This window comes from Panthera leo, chromosome E1 (genome assembly GCF_018350215.1).
Source record: "Panthera leo isolate Ple1 chromosome E1, P.leo_Ple1_pat1.1, whole genome shotgun sequence".
Taxonomy (NCBI): Eukaryota; Metazoa; Chordata; class Mammalia; order Carnivora; family Felidae; genus Panthera; species Panthera leo.
The window spans coordinates 20,010,505-20,035,430 of record NC_056692.1 but is presented as its reverse complement, the minus strand read 5'-3'; the positions used below and the strand labels follow the sequence as shown (position 1 = coordinate 20,035,430).

The following is a 24,926-nucleotide window of genomic DNA, read 5'->3' as shown; positions in this document are numbered from 1 at the left end:
CCAGGCTCTGAGCTGTCGGCACAGAGTCCGACGCGGGGCCCAAACTCACAAGCCGTGAGATCGTGACCTGCGCCGAAGTCGGACGCCCAACTGACTGAGCCAACCAGGCACCCCTAATGCAGAGGTTCTTAAGTAGGAATGCCCATCAGAGGCACATGTGGAAAAAAAATTTTATAATACACCTCAAAATGAAACCAGAACCTGTAGGGATAGGACACAAATATACGTATTTTTAAAAGCCCCGCAAGTGATTTTCTTGCATCTCCCTGGTTAGAAAAACATCACATTACAATTCCATTTAACTCCATATAAAGTTAAACTACGTTATCGACCAAAAGAACAACAAACCTTAAAAATCCTAGCACAGTATTCAAAGGATTTGGGGTTACTGACGTCATACACCAGGCACACAACATCACAAATGATCTCAGCCTCAGTTAGAAATTCCGATTCTGAGATATCATGCAACTTGTAAAAAGAGAAAGATAATAAACATTAATATCATAACAATGTTTACTTCAAGTCATGTGTTATTACTGCTTGACTTCCAAATAAGAAAGTACTAGTTAAGCATAACTTTCAGGCTGTTTTTAGAGGTGGGAAGTGTAGATAAATAAGTGGCTTCTGATTTTGTGGACTGAAAATGGTAATTAAGGTTTTACAGAAGTGAACATTTAGCTAGTGACCAATGTGTGCCAGCAAGGCCTTTTACACACGTTCTCTATACAGATTAGACAAGCTATAGAGATTAAGTCAACTGCCCAATATAACACATCTACCAAGTTATCAGACCAAACTTTGAGCTCAGATGTGATTCCAAGTCTCTTCTCTTTCGAACAGACTACAGACCACCTTTTCTCCTCACCAATTAAAAAAAAAAAAGCAAAAACAAAAACAGAGCAAAAGACTCTTTAAGGTCATTTTGTTTGACTTCACTGCCTACTCTCAATGTTTATTATAAAACCTCTAAAGAAATATCCCACCTATAATATGACAATGATCTAACTAGAGTAAAATTCAGTACTATTGAGTTATATAAGAGAGTGTATCTTTGATGAGAGGAAAGGGGAGATACAGGGTCAGAAGCAATTCAATATATTCCAAATAAAACACTACTATAGCATGGGTATTCAGAGACATGAAAGATATCAATTTGCAAAGAACAATAGAAGAATAAAAACAGGAAAATTAACAGCCAGCTACATTCACAGAGTACCCAATGAGTAGAACTAAACTTATAGGAGAAGAATGGGAGATAAACCAGGTTTAATAAGAAACTGACAAAGAACTTTTATCATAAAGAGGAAAAACTGTATAAAATTCAATGTGATCATCTGTCTAGCAGAATAAATAATTTCCAAAAAGAAAAAGAAAGGAAATGAACTCTTTCTGGTATCTATTATTTGTTAGGAGCTCCTCATATTAGCTAACTTAGTAAGAAACTCAGGCTCAGAGAGAAAAAGCCACTTGCCTGAGGTCACCCAGCTAATCAATGGTGGACCAGGGCTCCAACCAAAATATGACTGGATCCAAGAAGAACATATAATCTTTTACTACTGTATTTCACAGTATCTTTTCAGTCATATACTTCTTTCATCCGTTTTTTTGGACTAACACATTTGGTAACTATACTCCTCCCTGCTAAATAGATAAAACTCGATTCAGAGTATAGATAAACTACCAAAAGCACCCACAGTAAGTTTTCATATTGATTTCTAGTCAACAGTAGAGGAAGAGACATTTTTTTAAATAAAAGCGGAAGAGGAAAGAGAAATTATTTTTTGTTGTTGGTTTTACTTTCTATTGTGTATAATACACAATTTAGCACACAAATAGATTTTTACTTATATCTACACCCATGTAATCACCACACACATCAAGGGAATTAAAATTAATTCCAATGAATAAACCAAGTGAAAGAAAAAAAAAATCACAAAAGTTCTAAAAACAGCCACTAAATTAAATCCAATTATGTTTTCAAAGTCATATAAAAATACACCTAATAATTAGTAATCTTTACATGCCAGAGAATTTCTTACCAACAAGTATTTCTCTTGTCCGTAGACATAAACAGTGTTAATTGCATAGTAGGATTTATGATCATCACGAATTTTCTTCTGTCTCTGAAAACAACCGGAAATCTCAGTATTTACAGTAAGCAATTACAGTATCTAGTTTTCATCAACACACACTCTGCATGTACCTTTGAGTGTGTTACAAATAAAAGGGCGTTCCTCCCTATGCTATGTATTATTTATCCATACAGAGGGGACGTTGATTTTACGTTCCTTAGTTCTTAGGTCTTAAGGTGTTAGTTCTTAGTTCAAAAGATGCATTTGTTCTGCACAAAGTAAAAGCAGGAGCTGAAAAGGAAGTAAACTACACCACTGCCAAGTGCACTGCAGAGCCACCTGCTAGCAATGCTCCTTACACTATAATTTGGTCCGCCATGAAACTCGTGTGGAAATACATCCATCTCCGTACTCAGGGCAGTAGCCAGAATTAGATACAGTATTCAGTTTGACATATTTACAGTCCATTCACTTCAGGCCAAGCACTGTGTTAGGTGCTTTCACAGATGTATTCTATTTATTTAACCCCCCACCTAAAAACACTGCTTAGGAAAACAAAAACAAAAACAAAGGATAACTAACAGCAATGAAACCAAGATAAAGCCAGTTCAACAGGATTACTGTTACCCTTAGATTGCACTTTACTAATACATACAAGTTACAGACTGATCTGTAGCAATCATCTAAAAAAGTCAATGGCTATGAAAAAATTACGTAAACTCGTGAGGATAAAAAGTTGTTGGATAAAGCTCTATTTTCTGAGAACTCTCACCATTAAGTTTCTTCCAAGAAGAGCCTGAAGAACTCCACTCTTCCCACAGTTTTTCATCCCAATTACATTACATCTGAACACATTTCTTTGAGTTTGTTTTTTCTGAAGGTCTATCTTTTTATCTCTTGTTACTGAAAAGAAAAAAAAAAAAACTAATTATGTACCACTTAGACTCACTAAGCCCCCATTTCACATTCTGAAAAATATGGTATTGCTATCTATCATTTTTATGAAGTGTACGATTAATAAACATACTGTGCAACAGTCAAGCTGTATGGGAAATAAAGCACTAAATATAATACAGAAGGGCTTCACTTAGTGGAAAAGATGCATTTCTGAAAGTTGGCTCTAAAGTGATATTTATTTCATCATAAAATAAGTAGTACATGTTCATAAGGAAAATGATATCCAAAAAAACAAATGAAAATTACAGTGAATACAGCCAACATTATATCCCATCTATTTTTTTTTCTATGATAAATGACTGTCATAACAAATGACAAATTAAGAGATGCTTTCTCCAATCTGCACTCTTTTGAATCTATAAACAGGAAAGGAATATGCACTCTGGGCTTAAGTGGCCTTCCCAGTATAAATGTGTAAAAGAGGCAGGCCAGGGGCGCCTGGGTGGTGCAGTCGGTTAAGCGTCCGACTTCAGCCAGGTCACGATCTCGCGGTCCGTGAGTTCGAGCCCCGCGTCAGGCTCTGGGCTGATGGCTCGGAGCCTGGAGCCTGTTTCCGATTCTGTGTCTCCCTCTCTCTCTGCCCCTCCCCTGTTCATGCTCTGTCTCACTCTGTCCCAAAAATAAATAAAAAACGTTGGAAAAAAAAATTTTTTTTTAATTAAAAAATAAATAAATAAATAAAAGAGGCAGGCCAGATAGCAATGCTCCAACGGCAGAGCAACTGTGAATCTCTTCCAGAGGCAAAGAGACTTCCTTAAGCTGTACTCAAAAGTTCAACTCTAACAAAGCTCACCAGAGGCATTATTTAGAGTAGCCCCAAACTGAAAATGATACAACACTCACTCCCACACACACACACACACACTCCAATTAGGGGCTAGTTAAATAAGTATTACAACATCCATATTATGGTGCATTATTTAACATTAAAGATTTATAGAAGTACACAGAAACATGTCCCCAATATTTTGTTAAGTGAAAGAACCTCATGCTAGCTAGCAATTAGTTCCTTGCTCTTTGGTGCTGAATTAAATAACATTTAACTGGTTAACTACTTTTTTTTTTAAGTTCATTTATTTTGAGAGAGAGAGAGAGAGAGAGAGAGAGGGAATACAGGTGGGGGAGGGGCAGACAGTAAGGGGGAGAGAAGAGAAGCCCAAGGAGGCTCCGTACTGTCATCGCAGAACCAGATGTGGGGCTCGAACTCACAAACCGTTGGGATTATGAGCCTAAATCAAGAGTCTGACACTTAACTGACTAAGCCACCCAGGGGCCCCTGGTTAACTATTTTTTTTTAATGTTTTTATTTATTTTTGAGACAGAGAGAGACAGAGTGCGGGTAGGGGAGGGGCAGAGAGAGAGGGAGACACAGAATCCGAAGCAGGCTCCAGGCTCCGAGCTGTCAGCACAGAGCCTGACATGGGGCTCGAACTCACAGACTGTGAGATCATGACCTGAGCTGAAATCAGACGCTTAACCGACTGAGCCACCCAGGCGCCCCCCGGTTAACTACTTTAAAGGGTACCTGCTCTGTCGATTTAAGATTGGTTGTCTTCTTGTGCTGGAACTTCCTCCTGTAAGATATGGCATTTCCCCCCACCAATTAGGAAATAAGAAAATCTTGAGGGGTGAACTAGCCACGTGGAGCCTGCCTGGGATTCTCCCTGTCTCCCATTCTCTCTGCCCCTCCCTGCTCATGCTCTCTCTCTCTCAAAATACATAAACTTAAAAAAAGAAAAAGAAAGAAGAAAATCTCGAAACAATCAGTTCCCTAACTTGTTATATCTGTTCCTATAGTATTCTTTAAGTGGAGCACACTGCTTAGCAAGAATTACAAAGTCTGTGAAAGATTTACTAATGTAGAAAATGGTTACAAAACCACAAGTTACACAATTAGTTCAATATCAGGATTACGTGTTAATAGGTACAGTTTTTAATGTCTACAGAAAATTAAAACACAAGATAAACTGGCACATTACAATACACTTAATGCCCACAGCCCTCCCTGATTTTCCTCAGTGGAGTATCCTCAGAGGGAAACCAGAAGTTAAACCTCTACCCTTTCTTTTTTGATAAACAGTAAAATCTAGACTCTCGACTCAAATTACCAAATGGCAGGGAGAACAAACAGAGTGCAGGCAGGGAAGACTAACGAAGATGAGTTTATTTTCACTCTTTTCACACATGAAACCGGAATAGTAAATAACGTTTCTAAGCATGGAGTGAGTAGTATTCAAATACGTACCTGTAATGGCTGAAGCTTGGGACTCTTGCTCGGTCAATATTGAATAGCCTAGATAGCCCAAATACTCCAGGCAGCGCTGGACGTCTAAATAGGTCGTGAGCCTAGGAAAGGGAAGAGGTGAAGATCAGAAAAATTCCTAAATGAACATTTACAGAAAAAAAAAAAAAACAAAACCCAACAGCTTAAATATCTTATCACCAGACCCAGATAATTTTTGTCAGACTCTAATTTCCCATGTGCCCAACCACAGGTTTCCCTACACTGACATTCTCAAGGCAGAGAAGAGAGGGAGGGAACGCAAGATTGGCAGGGGTAGAATGGGATTCCTGTATCTACACACAGATGAGCAGTGAGACGCTGGTAAAATCTAGGGCAAGGATAGTTTACATTATCTGCTTCCCAAGTTACACAGCATATCGCAAATACTGGCTGGTTGAGGATTTGATAATTAAATCCGAAGAGGTTTGCAAAGGGTGCAAAAATAACTTGAAATTAGCCCTTTTTGTGATGTGAGAAAAGGTCCTGGTGTTGAGAAACTTAGTCTCACCAAGGTTAAAGTAATAATGTCATCATGCATGATCAGAGGATGTCCTTAGTACCCTACATACAATGTCAACTACACTGTAAACAGACTGTAGATAAACCCTCATTAAAAAGTGTGTCAAGGGGCACCTGGGTGGCTCAGTCGGTTAAGCGTCCGACTTCAGCTCAGGTCATGATCTCACAGTCCGTGAGTTCGAGCCCTGCATCGGGCCCTGTGCTGACAGCTCAGAGCCTGGAGCCTGCTTTGGATTCTGTGTCTCCCTCTCTCTCTGCCCCTTCCAGCTCATGCTCTCTCTCAAAAATGAATAAATGTTAAAAAAAAAAAAAAGTGCGCTAAAACAAACAACAAAGGGGAGTCTGGGTGGCTCAACTGGTTGAGCATGCAGCTTTCGAGTTCAGATTAGGTCATGGTCTCATGGTTCGTGGGATTGAGCTTTGACTTGGGCTCTGCACTAAGAGTACAGAGCCTGCTTGGGATTCTCTCTCTCCCTCCCTCTCTGCCCCTTCCCAACTTGCATGCACATGGGCACTCTCTCACAATAAATAAACACTTAAGAAAATAAACAAAAATAAAAACAACCAACCAGAAAACCCTCAAAATTAAGTCTTCACTGTCAAGTAAAATATGCTCTCCCCATATTCTGGAAGTGTAAGAATTCTGTAATAGCAATGAGATTTCCAGTTCCCTTAATCAAAAAAGTATGACAATCTAGTTCAATTTTGATGTAAGACTTATTACTGCTTCCCTGTACATCAACCAAAAGCAAACACATCCCTTCCTGATAAATTGACAGAACGTCTAAAGTTCATCTTAGACACTGCATCAGCACTATAAATCCTGCTTACAGTTATGACTGAAGCATTTCGTAAGACCTGACAAATTTACAAAATGATGAATGTGACGCATCATAATTTTAAACGAGCTGTAACTCTAGAGGAGATAGGTGAGCTCTGTACTCACGTCCACTGGGAAAGAAATCCCTGGTAGGTTATCCAGCCTCTTTCATTTGTACAAACTGTGTTATTCACATCTGGCCCCCACGGTATGTAAGGGAAAACTTTAAACAAATCTTTAAGCTCATCAGGTGACAGAGCACAGTCTCTATCCTGAAGATACATAAGGAAGTATACAAAATGTTTAGATATGTAAGAGAATAACTCCCAAACATAAGAACCCCCAGTCTAATAAGGCTGTGCTTCTAAAAACAAATGGAATTTTACATTTTATCAAGAAAATTCCTCTCATGTACATAAGAAAACCTAGAGTCTATTAGAATCTAACTTTTTCATCTTGAGAAAATAATAAAAGTAAATAAATAAAAGAAAGTATTTTTGTTAGTCTAACTTAACAAGTTTGAGCAATTCTTGGCTATGTGACATGAGCATCCCATAGCTAAGGAAACAGAGTTAAATCATTTACAGAAAAATATTTTATTACAAATCATGGAAAACTGCAGCTAAAAAGCTTACCAAATCATGCTTGTCAAAGGTGCTTTGGAGAAACAAATATGCGTGATGATTTAATTCAGTAGTACAATCAGGAGGTATTTTTAGCCTGTAAATAAAAACATTTCAAGAGTAAAATAGATCATTAACCAAACATTACAATTTAACTTAAGAAATGAATATAAAACTGCAACAAGTCTTTTTGTGGGACGATAGCATTTATAAAGTATCTTTGTTGAAGCCATTTATTTAGACTTTCCCAGGGTAAGTCAACGGAGGGGGATGGCAATCCTCAGAAGAGCCATGATCATGCTCACTCTGAGCTAACACAAAGTTTTCTCAAATTTCTGAAGGGCAGGTTGAAATAAAAATTTTACAAGTAACACTGATTACACTGTAACGGGTTTGTTCTTCCCATAAACAAATTTTAAGTCATAACTGTTGCTTATGTCAACATTGTAATGAGTTAAAAATGATGTGAGCCTCAGGTAATTATTTCTGCCTGATTTGACCTTTAAACATCTGAAGTTCAGTTCAAGCAAATGCACTGAGCTAGGTACTAGGGACACAAAAACACGACAGGCTCCCTACCTCTACGGAACCACATTCAAGTGGGAGACAGATCACAGACAACCTCACTATTGCAACAGAATGAGGCGAGTGGTGGATATGGGTAAGCCAAGGATGCTAGGGGAGCCCACACAAGAGGGGACATCTCTGGCCCGGGGATGGGAAGGTGACAGCTGTGTTGGGAGACATCATCACCTGAATGGTGATTTGAAGGATAAAAGCTAGTAAGTAGAGTAAGGGAGAGAGAGGCAGAAAGTGAGACTACCTGGGCAAAAGCCTGGGGTACGAAACAACAGATGATTGGGGAACTAAAAATAGCTTAGTGTTTACTTCTAGAATGAAGGCAGGGAGTGAGCATGAGCACAGCAGATCATGAATGACCTTGTATAACATGTTAAGAAGCTTGAGCTTTATCCTGGCTCAAAGAGAAGTGACATGGGCAAATCTGTATTTATAAATCTATTAATCTAGCAGTAGTATGAAGGACAGAAGGAGATAGTTTAGTAAGAAGGCTAGAAAGATTCAAGTGGTGGCTTTACAGGGCTATTCTACAGAAAACAAAAGGCAAAGAGCCTAAAGAAATTGGAAGATATTAGTGTGAACCACAAAGCCATTAGCAATGGCATTTTCTTACTGTCATGCTTAAGAAAGCAGTAAGCAATCTCCTGTAAAATTTATCTACCCATGTTAATGGCACAGAAAACTTGACAAAAGATCCCGGGACAAATTCATTCATTCAATATATTTTTACTGAAAAATCTGGGAAATTACTTGAGCCAAGATTTACTAACTTTGACAAGAGAAGTTCCAACTTAGACCTAATGGACCAGGAATCCAGCTTGAAAGAACTTTGCTTTCTTGATGAGAAATGAAAAAAACAAGAATCTTTCTGAATCCTTACATAGAGAGCGAGGGGTGCTATGCTAAAATAAAAAGGGACAATATGAAGACAATGTGCCACAGGGGAAAAAAAAAAGAGAGAGAAAGGCTAAAGACCCAAAAGGCTAGATCTTGGGACATCGCTTCCCTGAAAAGCCCACCTCCCTAGGGCACAGGAAAGGCAACCAACGGTAAGGCAGTCTCCTGTTTTAGGTGACACTGGTCTGTTTTTTAACAAACACAACTTACACATAGCATTATCTACAGGAATATAACTACAAACAGGCTGGCTATTTAGGAAGAATACTTTTTTTACCCTGAGCTAAGAAAAGGCCATAAAACTTAGAAGAAGGACCAATGAAAAGAAGTGAACTAATAGACTCTGACCTCTTGACTCCAAATGCAAGTTTGTCCAGCACCTATGATCTCCTTCCATAGTAAGATGAATAAAAAAAAAAGATACTTATATTCTCCATGAGAAGAAGAGGAAAAGTTTATGCCATGCTATAAATCAGGGGCTCTCAAGTGGGGGTGATTTCACTCCTGAAGGAACATTTGGTAATTTCTAGAGACAACAGACATTTTCAGTTGTCACAACTGGGGGAGGAGGTGTTACTGGCAACTATGGATGTGCTAAATATTCTATAATGCACAGGGCAGACTCTATAACAAAGAACTGTCTAGTCCTACATGTCAATAGTGCCAAGGTTGACAAACCCTGCTGTAAACCTCTCTATAAATCTAAATTAGTCCTGAGTACCTCAAAGCCTACCTAAACTGTGCACTAAATAAAACTTAAAAATACTTGGCAAGCAAAATTAATTAGAAGGCCAAAGGTACATACAAGGGGAATAAATATTCAGGTGTCAAATCCAGATCATCATCATAACCAAATCGTCGAAGCACAGTCCAAGTAGTTTCGTGTCTCCCTCTCTGGATAAAAAGTGTGTGTAAAAAAAGAAAACCTGAAATAAAATGAATTAGTAAGTACAGCTGATGTGAACAAGGGTACAAAGTCACATGGGAGAAAAGCATGTAACTCATAATGGCAAGAGTTAGATCCATGAACACATGCATAAAGCTTTGCATATGGAAGGTCAAAACAAAATGCAGTTTGCAAGTCTCTGAATGAAACACAACAGATTTCAGAATCATTTCACATACACCCATGTCAACAAGAGATGCCAATGGATAAAAGAGCCAAAAATGAATCCTAAGGAATACATCGACATTCACAGTTATATGATAAAAATAAACGGAAGTCATTTTATTGCTCTTTGAACTTATTTCTGTAATGGAAAACTATGGTTTTCAATTTTGTTTCTTATTTCACTGAGCCTCCAGAATACATTCCACAAGGAACATTTTCTACTCAGTAAATATGACTGGTAGACAAAATGTCTTCCCTAAAAATAATTTCTATCTAAAAGATGCCTTTAAGTAGTAAGAATTTTAAGATAAATTTGTTTGTCCCAGAAATCTCTGTCCATCAGATGGACCTCCGCATTTCTAAGAACCAAGCAATTCCCCCACCTCTAATTTATGCTGACAGTAAGGATGATTATCCCCACCAATGGCCTGTCTCTTCTGAGTATCCAAGTTAGATTTTGGGCGTATCAGTAAATACTAACATTTCCTTAAAGTATACATAATGCTATAAAGACCTTCACCTTCTGCCAAAGTTTGAAAAGGTTAAAAGGGGGAAAAATACCATTCACCCACCTTTCAATGTCAATCCACTATCAGCCACACCATCACTTATGTGTTTTCGGACTACATTCTTGACATCTTCCAGAGCTTGGGGAGCTAATGGAGTGTTGAAACAAATTCTCTAGCAAAAAATGTAAAAATGAATTTAAAAACAAAATAGCATTAAAACCACAAACCATATAAAACGTTAATCTAGCAAACAACATTAAATCAGTTGTAACCAAAAGAAACAAATTCTAAATTAGGATAATCTCCACCTTGCCTTATTTATTTAAAACCTATCATACACAGAAGGAAAGAAACCTTCCATACTCTTTCCATTGTGTTTCTTATACAGAGTTTTCTGTGTACCCATGTTATACAAACCAAGAAAGAAAAAAAAAATTCAGAGTTCAGATTTCACATCATCTTTAATACACCCACTGTATACCATGAAATGACAATGTCAAGGAGTCCCCTCAATTCCTACGCATAGGAGAGCTTTATACCTCAGGTAAAGACTGAAATAGCTTGATGTGAAAGAGTTTTACGTGAAAGAGACACGTTTATCAACATAACATTACTGAAGTCAGTAAGTTTTTTTATAGGTTTTCTCATCAACCACCCCCCCCACCCCAAGATAGAGAAATGCCTGAAGAATAGGGCTACCTGAAAGAAGTTGAGTTCAGCATCATTGAGAGTGCCATCATTATCTTGATCAGATATTTTAAATATACGGGTGAGGGCTTTTATACAGGCTGGTTTCATCTAAACGTCATTGAGAAAAGAAACAATTATGTTAATTAAAATAGTTGGGATTTCAGAGGCACAGTGTTCGGCTCCTGATTTTGGCTTACATCATGATCTCGCATTTCACGGGTTCAAGCCCTGCATCAAGCTCCACGCTGACAGCACTGAGCCTGCTTGAGACTCTCTCTCTCCCTCTCTCTCAAAATAAACAGACAAACAAAAAAATAGCTGGGGGGCGCCTGGGTGGTTCAGTCAGTTAAGCATTTCACTTTAGCTCAAGTGAAAATCTCAGTTTGTGAGTTTGAGCCCCATATCCAGCTCTCTGCTATCAGCACAGAACCAGCTTTGGATCCTCTGTCTCCCTCTCCCTGCCCCTCTAGTTCTCTTTCTCTGTCAAAATAAATAAATAAAATTTAAAAATTTAAATGAAATAAAAATAGTTGGGATTTCAAAATATGAATTTCATAAGCAATGTTAAGAATAGTTCTGACTGGGGTGCCTGGGTGGCTCAGTCGGTTAAGCGTCCGACTTCAATTCAGGTCATGATCTCGCGGTCCGTGAGCTCGAGCCCCGCGTCAGGCTCTGGGCTGACAGCTCAGAGCCTGGAGCCTGCTTCCCATTCTGTGTCTCCCTCTCTCTCTGCCCCTCCCCCGTTCATGCTCTGTCTCTCTCTGTCTCAAAAATAAATAAATGTTTAAAAAAAAAAAATAGTTCTGATTGTTTTCACTATCAAACATATAACATCAAATACAGCATGAAAAATGAACTGAAGCAAAACCATTAACTTTTATTTTTTATTTTATTTTATTTTTAAAAAAATTTTTTCTTTAATGTTTATTTATTTTTGAGACAGAGGGAGACAGAGTGTGAGTGGGGGAGGGGCAGAGAGAGAGGGAGACACAGAATCCGAAACAGGCTCCAGGCTCCGAGCTGTCAGCACAGAGCCCGACGCGGGGCTCGAACTCACGGACTGCAAGATCATGACCTGAGCCGAAGTCGGACATTCAACCGACTGAGTCACCCAGGTGCCCCTAAACCATTAACTTTTATACTCAAAACCTTTTTAAGTAAATGAGGCACTATTTACTTAGACCAATATACAAAGTGGTCAAATTCTGCCCCTCATGACCACAAATTCTCCAAGGATAAGCAAAAAAGAAGTTCATCTTTAGAGATTTATTTTTCCAGTCATATAGAAAAGAAATATTTATTTATGCCCTCCTTTGTTTCATAAAGACTTTGAATTGACTGGAGTGCCTGGGTGGCTCAGTCAGATAAGCATCTGACTCTTGGTTTCGGCTTGGGTCATGATGTCACGGTTCGTGGGATGGAGCCCCACATCTGACTCTGCACTGACAACATGCAGCCCACTTGGGATTCTCTCTCCATCTCTCTCTCTGCTTCTCCCCTGTTGTCTCTCTCTCAGAATAAATAAATACTAATTAAAAAAAAGAATTTCGGGGCGCCTGGGTGGCTCAGTCAGTTAAGCGTCTGACTTCAGGTCAGGTCATGATCTCCTGGTTCATGGGTTTGAGCCCCACATTGGGTTCTTTGCTGACAGCTCAGAGCATGGAGCCTACATCAGATTCTGTGCCTCCCTCTTCCTCTGCCCCTCTCCTGCTCGCACTCTGTCTCTCTCTCTCACTCAAAAGTAAAATAAACATTAAAAAAAAAATTTTTTTTTTAAATAAAAAGAAAGAATATGAAGTCACTTATAAGGGCTTTCCTTCCCAACTTCTGATTTTTCCCCCCAACTTCACTGAGGTATAACCAATTTCTGATTTTTGACCAATCTTCTGGTAGAAGAATGGGACTAAAGTTTTGGTCACGTGTGTGTGTGTGTATCAAAGTTGGGAATTAAGTGTACTTATTCACAAACAGGTGGCAAAACAGCACTGGTTAGAAGCATAAAGGCTTTTATTAACTCCCTCTTACCAGAATTACATTTAAAATAGAATCTTGCCTTTTGGGACTCTGTAAAACTTTTATAAGTAATGTTGCTAGAGACATATTTTGACAACTTCCTTAATTTTGTTTTAGGATTTATAATGGATAGAACAAATACTTTACTATTTAAAAATAAGGCCCACAGGCTTCTAATTTGTATAATTGCTGTAAGATAAGCACTGTCAACAATTTTGAGAAAATGGAACTTTCAGAAAGATATCTAAACGTTGTGTTAACCCGGAAGGAGATCTCTTATGGACAGTCTGAACCTGAGAAACGAAGATGGCAAGGTGAGGAAATGTGTACTTATTAACTGAAATCATGCTATCCAGAACAAACAGTAATGAGGAGTTTTGATCATGCTATCAAACTCAAATGCAGAAAAGAAATTCTTTTAAAAATAGGAAACGGGGCACTTGGGTGGCTCAGTTGGTTGAGCATCCAACTTCAGCTCAGGTCACGATCTCACAGTGCGTGGGTTCGAGCCCCATGTTGAGTTCTGTGCTGACAGCTCAGACCCTGGAGCCTGCTTTGGATTCTGTGTCTCTCTCTTTCTCTGCCCCTACTCCACTCACATTCTCTCTCTCTCTCTCTCTCTCTCTCTCAAGTGAATAAAAACATTAAACAAAAAATTTTAAAAAATAAATAAAAATAAAAATAGAAAACAGATGGAGCGCCTGGGTGGCTCAGTTGGTTGAGCATCTGACTTTGATTTTGGCTCAGGTGATGATCCCAAGGTTGAGGGATTGAGCCCCACATCAGGCTCTGAGCTGAGCATAGAGCCTGCTTAAGATTCTCTCTCTCCCTCTGCCCCTCTCCCTAGCTCCCGCACACTCGCTCTCTTAAAAAAGAAAAAAAAAAAAAAAAAAAAAAAGGAAACAGTTTTCTTCCCAAGCATATATAGACAACCCTTCTTTTTTTTGTTTTAAATAGGGTCTCTACGGGGCACCTGGGTGGCTTTCATAAATCTCACAGTTCGTGAGTTCGAGCCCTGCGTTGGGCTCTGTGCTGACAGCTCAGAGCCTGGAGCCTGCTTTGGATTCTGTGTCTCCCTCTCTCTCTGCACCTCTCCCACTCATGCTGTCTCTGTCTCTCTCTCTCTCTCTCTATAAAACGTATAAATAAGCATTAAAAAAAATAGGGTCTTTAGGAGAGCAATTTGATATAATGAGAAAAAGATAAAACCTAAGATATAAAGAGATTATAAAAAACTGAGAAGTTAAAAAGCCTTCATAGGGCTTCCTCTGTAAGCATACTAAATGAGCCGTACCTAGAACATCTACAATCATGGGTGAGTTTTTACTTAAAATGGTAAGATATAACTTCTATAAATGTGATCCTAATATTAGATACTCAAAATTAATAAAGACTCCATGGTTATCCTTTATTTACTTTCCTTTCAAAAATCTGTTACATAATAACCTAAATGTTTAAAAAAGTAGCAATACCTAGAAAGATGTAAAAAACAGAAATGTAACTTTTTGTTTTTCCTCACATCATAAAAAGCTACATTAAAAAAAGGTAATTTGGAGAAAAATAAAATGATGCATTTTTCATTAAAATTTGAAATGCATCAGAAACTAAGGTGGTCTAAGGTATTCGCTCAATACAATATTTAAATAATAATTACCTTAAAATATAAGCCAAAATATGACTATGCTTACAAGGTATTAAAAATTGTATTCAATAAAGCTGTAAAAATTTTTTACAATAAAAATATTGTTTGCATATAAGTAATTGAAACCCTCACAGAGTAAACATTATTATTATACAAGTCACATCTTCTTCATTATTAGCTAAGTCGAGGATTCCATGGGCCATTCAGAGTCCATCATCACTGGAATTATTTTTGAATTAATAATCAGGCTTTAAATTTGAATATTTTTTTTGATGATTCCACCTCAAATCTGTGTTAAAAGTTTATTATTTTGGGGGCGCCTGGCTGGCTCAGTCGGTAGAGCATGCAACCCTTAATCTCAGGATCGTGAGTTTGAGCCTCGCGTTGGGTATAGACCTTACTTAAAAAAAAAAAAAAAAAAAAAGTTATTATTGTGTAAATAAAAGGTTCTGGTACAAGCTTAGACACTAAACTTATACTTGTCTAAAACAAGGTTTAGTCTCTAAAAGTTAGAGATTTTAGGTCAGGTAGGTCCACCTGAGAAACAAAGAACAGATGGTGGTAGGTGTTTTACTTTTATGGGACCAGGGGAGGGACAGGGGCGATTAGCAGATTAGCAGAACTAATAATAGGCCTAGGGAAAAAGTAGCAGTTAAAGCACTGAGAACAAACTAGGAGAGGGGATCTAATGTACCACTGGGCCTGGGCCTCAGGTAAATCTCCACAGGATGAGACTGTTTCCCAAATTTCCTTGATCACAGGATGTGGTACCTGGCAGAATCAGAATGGAACTGGTGTTTGTAACAAGTGTGCCTAGTGACCATTATGAAGCAAATCAAGTAAATACTGGACTAAGAATAAATTAGAAAGAAGCATTCCAATTATGGAACAAGAAATCAGGATTAAGGAAGAGTAAATCAGGGTCGGATTAAGGGATAACTCAGATTAATTACTAATACCAGGGGTCAGCATTTTTCTGTGAAGAGGCACATAACAAATGTTTTAGGCTTTGGGGGCCAACAGGCAAAATCAAGAAGATCATGTAGGTATAAGGGAGAATCAAATTTCCACAAAGGTTTAATTGACAGAACTCAAAATGTAATAATAATGGAGTATAAATTTGCTATAGAGATCTACTAATAAAAAAATGGAATTCTTTTTGGAGGAGTAACATTTTGCTTAATTAGGGTTCAAAGTTAGCGTTCTCTGTCGTGAAAACTGAACATGTTCGTCTGTTAATGCTGATCTGTAATGAGATTTTACATATTTCCTCTTTGAAAAATCATTTTGTGGATACATGCAGACAATACTGACACACATCCGTAAACATGTAATTTTAATCAACCACATTCACTGCTCGGAAGGCGTTTATAAAATCAGATTCTTTTCTTGATATCTGCCTGTTAGCATGTCATCACACTGTAGATTAGCCAGTCCCAATGGAAGGTTAGGGGAAGGGCCTCCGGGGTACAGTCAGATGGGTTACAAAACAGGAAACTTCCTTCACGTTTTCATCACGGTCCCCCGAAAACCGATGCTGGAACTGTGGTCTGAGCTCAGAAAACATACCTGCTTTGACATCTAAAACTCCAACTGTTTCTTCTCCTGTTTTGGCGTGATAGGTATGCACTGGCAATAAAAAAATGAAGTGCTATAGTACTGTGGCACACATAGGACTCAAGCCATCGAGTTCCACCTGTTCAGTGCGCTCAGCAGCCCGCCAAGCAGATAAGGAGTGACAAGTACCCACACCCGGGCCCCGCTGCAACCGCTCAACTCTGCCTTTGCAGCACAAAAGCAGTCACGGACAAACATAAAGGAATGAGCGCGGCTGGGCTACAACATCTGATTTATGAATGAGGAGATCTGAGAGTTGTATAATTTTTCCGTATCACAAAATATTATTCCTTTGGATTTTTATTTTCAGTCATTGAAAAATGTGTAACATCTATATTCTTGGCTCACAGGCTATATAAAAATTGGTGGCAGGCCAATTGGGTCAAAGTCAGACAACCACTCACCTATACTATAAACTTTTACTGGAAAAAAATCTACAACTTTTGATTTCTTGAAAGTCAACAATAAAAAGGCAGCACCAAAAAAAAAAAAAAAAAAAGGCAACTCAATTAAGATATGGGCAAAAGACTTTGTCATTTCTCCATATACAAGTAGCCAATAAGCACATGTTCAACATCATTAGCCATCAGGGAAATGCAAATCAAAATGCCAACAACCACTAGGGTGGCTATAACAAACCACTAAAAAAAAATAAAAAGGACTGGTATGGCAAAGATGTGGAGAGATTGGAACCTGCCATTCAGTTTGGTGATTCCTCAATAAACTAAACAGAACTACCATGTAACCTAACAATTCCACTGCTAATATGCACTCAAAAGAAATGAAAACAAGTATTCAAACTTTTGTATGAATGTTAACAACCGCTCTATCCACTATAATCAAAAAGTGGAAACAACCCAAACGTTAATCAACAGATGAATGAATAAACAAAATGTGGAATATCCATACAAGGAAATATTATTTGTCCATAAAAAGAAATGAAATACTGATCCACGTTACAACATGGATGTATGCTGAAAACACGTGAGGTGAAAGAAGCCAGACGCAAAACACTACCTATTGCGTGATTCCATTTAAAATGTCCATAATTGGCAAATCCATAGAGATAAAAAGATTAGTGGTTGCCAAAGGCTGGGGAAAGGGGGAATGGTAGTAACTGCTAATGGGTACATCCCTTCTTGGGATGGTGAAATGTTCTGGAATTAGATAATGGTGACAGATGTATAAATGTGAATATACTAGCAATCGCTAATCTGTATGCTTTATTTTTAATGTTTATTTATTTATTTTTAACAGAGAGAATACATGCAAGAGGGGTAAGGGGTAGAGAGAGAATCCCGAGCAGGCTCTGTACTCTCAGTGCAGAGCCCAATACAGGGATTGATCCCAGAAATCAACCATGAGATCATGACTGAGCCGAAATCAAGAGTCAGGTGTTTAACTGACTGAGCCACCCAGGCACCCCAAACCGTACACTTAAAGGGTGAATTTTAAGGTATGTGAGTTATATCTCAATAAAAGTTAATTTTAGGGTCGCCTGGGTGGCTCAGTCGGTTGAGCGTCCGACTTTGGCTCAGGTCATGATCTCGCGGTCCGTGGGTTCAAGCCCCACGTCAGACTCTGTGCTGACAGCTCAGAGCCTGGAGCCTGTTTCAGATTCTGTGTCTCCCTCTCCCTCTGTCCCTCCCCCACTTGCACTCTGTCTCTCTCTGTCTCAAAAATAAATAAACATTAAAAAAAATAAAAGTTAATTTTAAAAGTCTATGGCATGGGAATGTAAGCTGGTGCAGCCACTCTGGAAAACAGTATGGAGGTTACTCAAAAAACTAAAAATAGAACTACCCTATCAGCCAGCAATTGCACTACTAGGCATTTATCCAAGGGATACAGGTGTGCTGTTTTGTTTTTTTTTTTAAGGCTTATTTATTTCTGAGACAGAGAGAGACAGAGCATGAGTAGGGAAGAGGCAGAGAGGGAGGGAGACACAGAATCTGAAGCAGGCTCCAGGCTCTGAGCTGTCCGCACAGAGCCAGACGCGGGGCCTGAACTCACCAACTGTGAGATCATGACCTGAGCCGAAGTCGGTTGCTCAACCGACTGAACCACCCAGGCACCCCGGACAGGTATGCTATTTCGAAGGGACACATGCACCCTATGTTTATAGCAGCACTATCAACAATAGCCAAAGTATGGAAAGAGCCCAAACGTCCATTGATGGATGAATGGATAAAGATGTGGTATATATATACAACGGAGTACTACTCGGCAATCAAAAAGAATGAAATCTTGCCATTTGCAACTATGTGGATGGAACTGGAGGGTATTATGCTAAGTGAAATTAGTCAGAGAAAGACAAAAATCCTATGACTTCACTCATATGAGGACTTTAAGAGACAAAAACAGATGAACATAGGGAAGGGAAACAAAAACAATATAAAAACAGGGAGGGGAACAAAACAGAAGAGACTCATAAATATGGAGAACAAACTGAGGGTTACGAGAGGTGTTGTGGGAGGGGGGATGGGCTAAATGGGTAAGGGGCACTAAGGAATCTATTCATGAAATCACTGTTGCACTATATGCTAACTAATTTGGATGTAAATTTTAAAAAATTAAAAATAAAATTAAAAATAAAAAAAAAGAAAAAAAAGTCTATGGCAAATAGCTACAGAGGATTAAGAGCACACTTATGATGAGCCCTGAGTAATGTACAGAACTGTAGAATCACTATATTGTACACCTAAAACTAATACAACATTGTATGTTAATTATACTGGAATTAAAAAACAATTTTTTAAAAAGACAAAGAAAAAAGTCTATGGCAAATATTGTTAAATTTTAGATATTACTGTGTTTCTTAGCTATGAAACAAAAAGGAGTATTCGAGTTGTATTACATGCTGTACCTATGTCAAATTACTACACAAGGCTTTCGTTTGTATGTGTTTTTAAGTTTGTGAACTTTATCCAAGCAAAGCAAGTAGACCATTACTTAAGTCTTTGGACTTTCTGCTGTTATTGTTGCCAATTCTTTGGTTTGTTTTAATGGCATCTCCTGAAATACCATTTGATCTGGAATATTATTCACAGTATTTAACATGAATGCCTTTGAAGTACCTAGAAAATGTAACTGTTTGAGAGACAATAAATTTAGATTTCAGCAGTTCAGAAGAATACTTAAGAGTTACTAAAAAATCATCACTATTAGAGTTACCACCTACACATTCCAGCCCCTACTAACATAGCCTGGGGGTGATGGGGTTACCTCCTTCTCCTCTGGGCAGTACAGAGGCCCTGTAGGATGCAGAACAGCTTTCTGTGCATAATAAAAGAGCTCTGATATATTCTTCAGGTTTTTTGCTGAACACTGAAAAGAAAGTTAAAAATTTTATACTCTGAAAGCATTTATGGGAGTTAAAGACAATTTTTAATCAATATAAAGTAATAATAAGATTGCCTGAAGAAACTGAAAAATACATTTTTCTTTGCTGATATCACAATAGTCATGTCTACAAGAACACAGCGGCCATCTCCAAGTCATCTGTTTTATCTGGTTTACATGACTTCACAAACAGCAGGTAATTTATTCCATCCCCTACCTTCCCACATCTGATTTTAAACCTCAGTTTAGTGAGAATTCACTAGTAAATTTCAAAATCAAACGGTAACGCATACCTCCACACAGGTTTCTATTTCTGTGTACTGGTTCATAATGGGAAGGATGGTCTCCATACTACTGTATTCCACCAGATCAGATTTGTTCCCAACCAGTATCAAAGGCAGCCTGAAATAAACAGGATATGTTGTAACAATAAGGAAGGCAAAAGACCTTAAATATCCATTTTAAAGTACATAAACTCATTCTAACTAATAAGCTTTACTTAATCCCCCCAACACGAACCTTCTACTGTAGTCCGCTCTGGTCCCCTAGAGAGCATGTTCATATTCAACAAGTATTTACTCAGTACTTTTTTTTCAAAAATCTTTAGGTTCATTTATTTTCTTTAGTAAATTCTACACCCAACTCACAACCCTGAGATTAAGAGTCACGAGCTCTTCCAACTGAACCATCCAGGTGCTGAGTACTTATTAAAAGCCAAGTACCATTCTAAGCATTCAGGATATAAGATAGACAAAGTCCCTGCCCATTCTAATAGCGAAAATCAGAAAATGGACAATAAGCAAATAAACAATATACTTCCAATTCCGTAAGTGCTATGAAGAAAATAAACAGGGGAATATGGGACAGAGTAATTGAAGGGGGCTAATTATATAGGAATCAGGGAGAAATCTCTCTGACAAGGTGGTATTTGAGCCAAGGAGTGAAGGATGAAATGGAATGTGCCCTGTGAAGAGCCAGAAAAGAACTGTTCAGGAAGAAAGCACAGCACATGCATAGAGCTCAAATTGAAAAAACATCCTTGTGAGTCCAAAGAACAGAAAAACAGAAAGAAAAATGGCAGAGTAGCTGGAGAGTACTAAGCGAAGGGAAAGAGGTATGACATGGGGTTGGAAAGAGGAACAAAGGACATACACATAAGCTGTGGTGAGGAGTGTGCATTTTTTTATGAGTTTAAAAATGAGAAGCCACTGAAGAATTATGAGTAGGGGAACAACATGATCTGATCAACATTTTACAATGAGTCATATATTGTCTTTTAGAGATACGTACTGAAATATTTACAATATGATTTGTTCAAAATGATCCCAATGGGAGGGGTAATAAGCGAAACAAGATGGGTCATGAATTGATAACTGTTGAAGTGGATGACAGATACAGAGGGATTCTTTAGACGATTCTACTCTTGTGTGTTTGGCTTTTTCCAATAATAAAGTCTTTAAAATGTGGTTGGATTTTAAAAAGCTTGGATTAGAGCAGTGAAGATGGAGAGAAACTATTCAGATTTGAGATATGTTTTAGAAGCAGAACTGATAGGAGCAACTGGTAGATTAGATATGGAGGTGGAGGGCAAGGCAGGAAATCAGGAAAAATACATAGGTTTTTGGCTGGACAAAATGAGTAGATCTCCTGAGACAGAAAAGATTGATTTGGGGGTGAGGTAGGGAGTAGGCAGGGAATTAAGGATTTTGTTTTAGACAAGTTAAATTTGACAGGCCTATCAGAAATCTAAATGGGAACTATCAAAGAGAGTCTAGCAGGGAACTGTTATTTGTACGTCCTGCAAGAGAGCTTGGAAAGAAAGCAAATCATCTTGCTGGAACTCCAAATAGCAAGAGAAATTCTTGCAAGCATTTATTTACCCCCCTAGTATGGTTATGCATAAGGGGACTGGCCCATTATATAACCCAAATATAGATTCCTAACAGCCAGGAGGTTTCCAAAGGTAGTGGTTTGCAACTGAAGGGGAGCTCAGAATAGTTTATGGAGCTTAAAAAAAATACACATGTCCAAGCCCTACTCCAAACCTACAGATTCTAAAACTCTAGGGGTGGGGCAAAGGCACATGTAGTCTTTGAAAGTACCTCAGGTGACCGTGATTAAGTGATGAAGAACCACTGTGACAACAGTCCAAGGAAATCCTAAGGAAAAATATATGTGCAACAAACAAAAACTTAAGGTATGAGGCTCAGGAAGGAAGTTACCGGGAAAGTGTAAGGTCCAAAAATGAAGAAACAGATCACCTTGGGACAAGTCAACCACAAGAAAAATAAGTATGCTCATATGATTCAGGGAGGGGAAAAAAACAGCCACACCTCAGAAAGCCCAATTCAATCTTCAAATGTTAAAAAAGCTCCTTTCCCAGCAGGGCTACAAAACCAGTCACAGAATTTCAGGAAGCTGTCCTAGTAAAACTAATTTTTTTTAATTCAGTGGTCCAATACAGTGCTTGACAGATCCCAGAAAAAATGCCTCCTCTGAAGAGTCGCCTCTGGAAACAGCTCAAGTGTTCAGCAAGAAAAGCAAGTGTCAGGAGCATAAGGCCGTGGGCTCCTCCAAGGCAGCCCTCTCTGACACACCCTTCTGTGTTGACGGCAATGATATTTACCTGTACTGTCTATTACTGTAATCACCAGCCACAAGTGACAAGAGTCTACCACACTGGACACTAGCTCCACAGGGCCATTCTCCCCTTTTCACCTCGTTAAGAAGTCACTACAAAGTTTACAGCTACGGGGGCACCTGGGTGGCTCAGTCAGTTGAGTGTCCGACTCTTGATTTCGGCTCAGGTCACGATCTCACGGTCATGGGATCGAGCATCAAGTCGGCTCTGTGCTGAAAGCTCGGAGCCTGCTTGGCGTTATCTCTCTCCTCTCTCTCTGCCTCTCCCCTGCTCACACTCGAGTGTGTTTTTTCTCTCTCACAATAAATAAGCATTAAAAAAACAACAACAGAGTTTACAGCTATAACAAAGAGGAGCCATCAGAGCTGCAAGACATAGCATATACACAATGCCATAGCAGTCACAAAGTCTGCCTCTGTAAATATATGAGGCAAGGTCAATGACCATGTTCATCTGTTTAGAACCACATCTTTATAGTTTCAAGGCACAAAAATGTCCAACCAAAAGAGAAATCTGATTTTCCTAATGTTTAAAAATACTCAAATGCTTCATAAATAACATGTTCAATTGATTAATACTGAAAGAAAAATTTTTGATTTCCATTTTCACTTAAAACTGAAAACATCTATACCCAAAACTATCATTCTGTTCAGAAAAATACAGAAGGTGTGCTCTCTTACTTTTTCCCATCACGCATGTATCTCCCAAAGAATTTCAAAGAAATCTCCCTGTATGAATTCCTAAATAAAGATCTCTAGGGCGCCTGGGTGGCTCAGTCGGTTAAGTGTCCGACTTTGGCTCAGGCCATGATCCCACGGTCTGTGAGTTCAAGCCCCGCATCCAGCTCTGTGCTGACAGCTCAGAGCCTGGAGCCTGCTTTGGATTCTGTGCCTCCCTCTCTTTCTGCCCCTCCCCTACTCATGCTGTCTGTCTCTGTCTCAAAATAAATAAAAACATTAAAAAAAAATTTTTTTTTTTAAAGTGGAAGGTTTACAGCTGTTCTCTGTACTATTTCTTGCAACATTTCTCTCAAGTTTGAAATTTTTCAATATAGCAAGTTGCAGAGGAAAAAAAAATACCTGCTGTCTTTGTCCGTTCTTTCATTTATGAGAGGAATCCATCGACTTGTTACCTAAAAGAAATTAACAAGAGCTAAACCACGATGTGGCTCTTCTCTGAAAAATACTCTGTCCTTGGACCCCTAAAACTCTAAGTTGAGGATCAGTTTTATTTTTTATTGGGGCGCCGGGACCAATGATCACCCGCTGCCTGGGTACCAAAAAATTTTGCTTCTGAAATCTCTTGATGTCAATTCTGTACGAAGAGCAATGGAGCTGCCCTACGTGTGCCACTCACAACAGAAGCCCTTTTTTGAGGATCAATTTTAAAAGTGCCCTCACTGAAATTTAACTGAATATAGTGAAAAAACTCACACATTCATACCTTATCAATAGAATGCTTGTTGTTAACAGCATAAACTATGCAGATGACATTAGCCTATAAGAGAAATTAAGAAATTAACGGCATTTTAAAATAATACAAATGTAAATGGTAACATTTAATTACCAACTAGCTAATATATTTGGGCTAAAGGAAGAATAAATTTTGAAACCTAAAAAAACCCCAAAGTTAGCATGCTTCTAAGAGGAAAAATTCCTAAGGATTTATAGCAAAAAAACATACTCAAAGCAGTAAGAATAAAGAATTGAAAGAGCCTAAGTGAGAGAATGAAAAAGACAAGACACAGAATCATCGATGTTTTCCCACATAAAAACCTGCAACTATTTTTTTTTAAACTCACCTGTGATATCTCTTGATGAAGCTGTTCATCACTCTGTTCTGCTTCTACAAATGACAAAGTCAAAAAATGTCCATTATTTTAAACATTTTCATAAAAACGAATGACAAAGCTAACATCTACACGGCACCCGCCCAATATCCTTCATCCCTCATGTCATCTACGCAGTGTAGTGCCAGATGAGGTGGCAAAGACAAGGGCAAGCCAGGGAAAGGAAAGAGCTGGGCTATGATAAGGAAGCTGGCTGGCACTGAAAGACAAGTCTAGCAGAGGATAACTCAGGCACTCGAGAGCAGAAGGCATTGTGTGATAAATCTAGGCCAGCATCTGATCCAGGGTTGAGAAGGGTCAGGCCAAAGAGATCAGAAACCCAAGCTAGAAGACTAGGTGGAGGAGTCAGAAGCCCAGACAAAGAGTCCATACACACAGGGTCAGAAGGCCAGGTGAGAATCTGGGCAATACAAGCTAGGGAGCAGGCCCCAGAAGCAAAACTGGAGCATGATAATAAATAAAGCGTCCAGAATTCCCTTTCTAGCATATCATCTCTGGCTGGAACAGGTCTAATGGTAGATGTGCATATAACCCCACAGTGCAGTTACACCATCCTTACAAACAGATTTTAATTTTTAGAGCAGTTTTAAATGCATAGCAAAATTGAGTGGACGGTACAGAGATTACCTATATACCTCCTGACCCCACATAGCTTCCCACATTATGAATATTCCCCATCAGAGTGGGACATCTATTACAATGGACTCCCTTTTTTATTTATGGGTTTTTTTTAAGTTTTTAAGTAATCTCTACACCCAACA

General features: G+C 38.6%; 1 protein-coding gene and 1 non-coding gene across 10 annotated transcripts in view; both read right to left on the bottom strand.

Annotated features, from left to right (window-relative positions):
• RHOT1 (ras homolog family member T1) overlaps nt 1–24,926 on the bottom strand; it is a 90,977-nt gene that overhangs the window by 44,049 nt on the left and 22,002 nt on the right. For all 9 annotated transcript variants that reach the window (XR_006196358.1, XR_006196359.1, XM_042914883.1 and 6 more), the window contains exons 4-17: nt 24,118–24,161; nt 23,760–23,813; nt 23,396–23,448; nt 19,969–20,077; nt 19,559–19,660; nt 11,071–11,169; nt 10,435–10,543; nt 9,557–9,677; nt 7,288–7,372; nt 6,779–6,924; nt 5,275–5,375; nt 2,845–2,975; nt 2,040–2,123; nt 349–468 (exon numbers count right to left, since the gene is read on the bottom strand). Coding sequence is in view for 7 of the 9 variants with exons in the window: in XM_042914883.1 (XP_042770817.1) it covers nt 349–468; nt 2,040–2,123; nt 2,845–2,975; nt 5,275–5,375; nt 6,779–6,924; nt 7,288–7,372; nt 9,557–9,677; nt 10,435–10,543; nt 11,071–11,169; nt 19,559–19,660; nt 19,969–20,077; nt 23,396–23,448; nt 23,760–23,813; nt 24,118–24,161 (1,358 nt within the window). In the remaining 2 variants the exon portion in view is untranslated. The remainder of the gene's footprint in view (nt 1–348; nt 469–2,039; nt 2,124–2,844; nt 2,976–5,274; nt 5,376–6,778; nt 6,925–7,287; nt 7,373–9,556; nt 9,678–10,434; nt 10,544–11,070; nt 11,170–19,558; nt 19,661–19,968; nt 20,078–23,395; nt 23,449–23,759; nt 23,814–24,117; nt 24,162–24,926) is intronic.
• On the bottom strand, nt 23,555–23,688 carry LOC122207464. Its single transcript, XR_006196876.1, has one exon. It is a non-coding gene; the product is annotated as a U11 spliceosomal RNA (small nuclear RNA).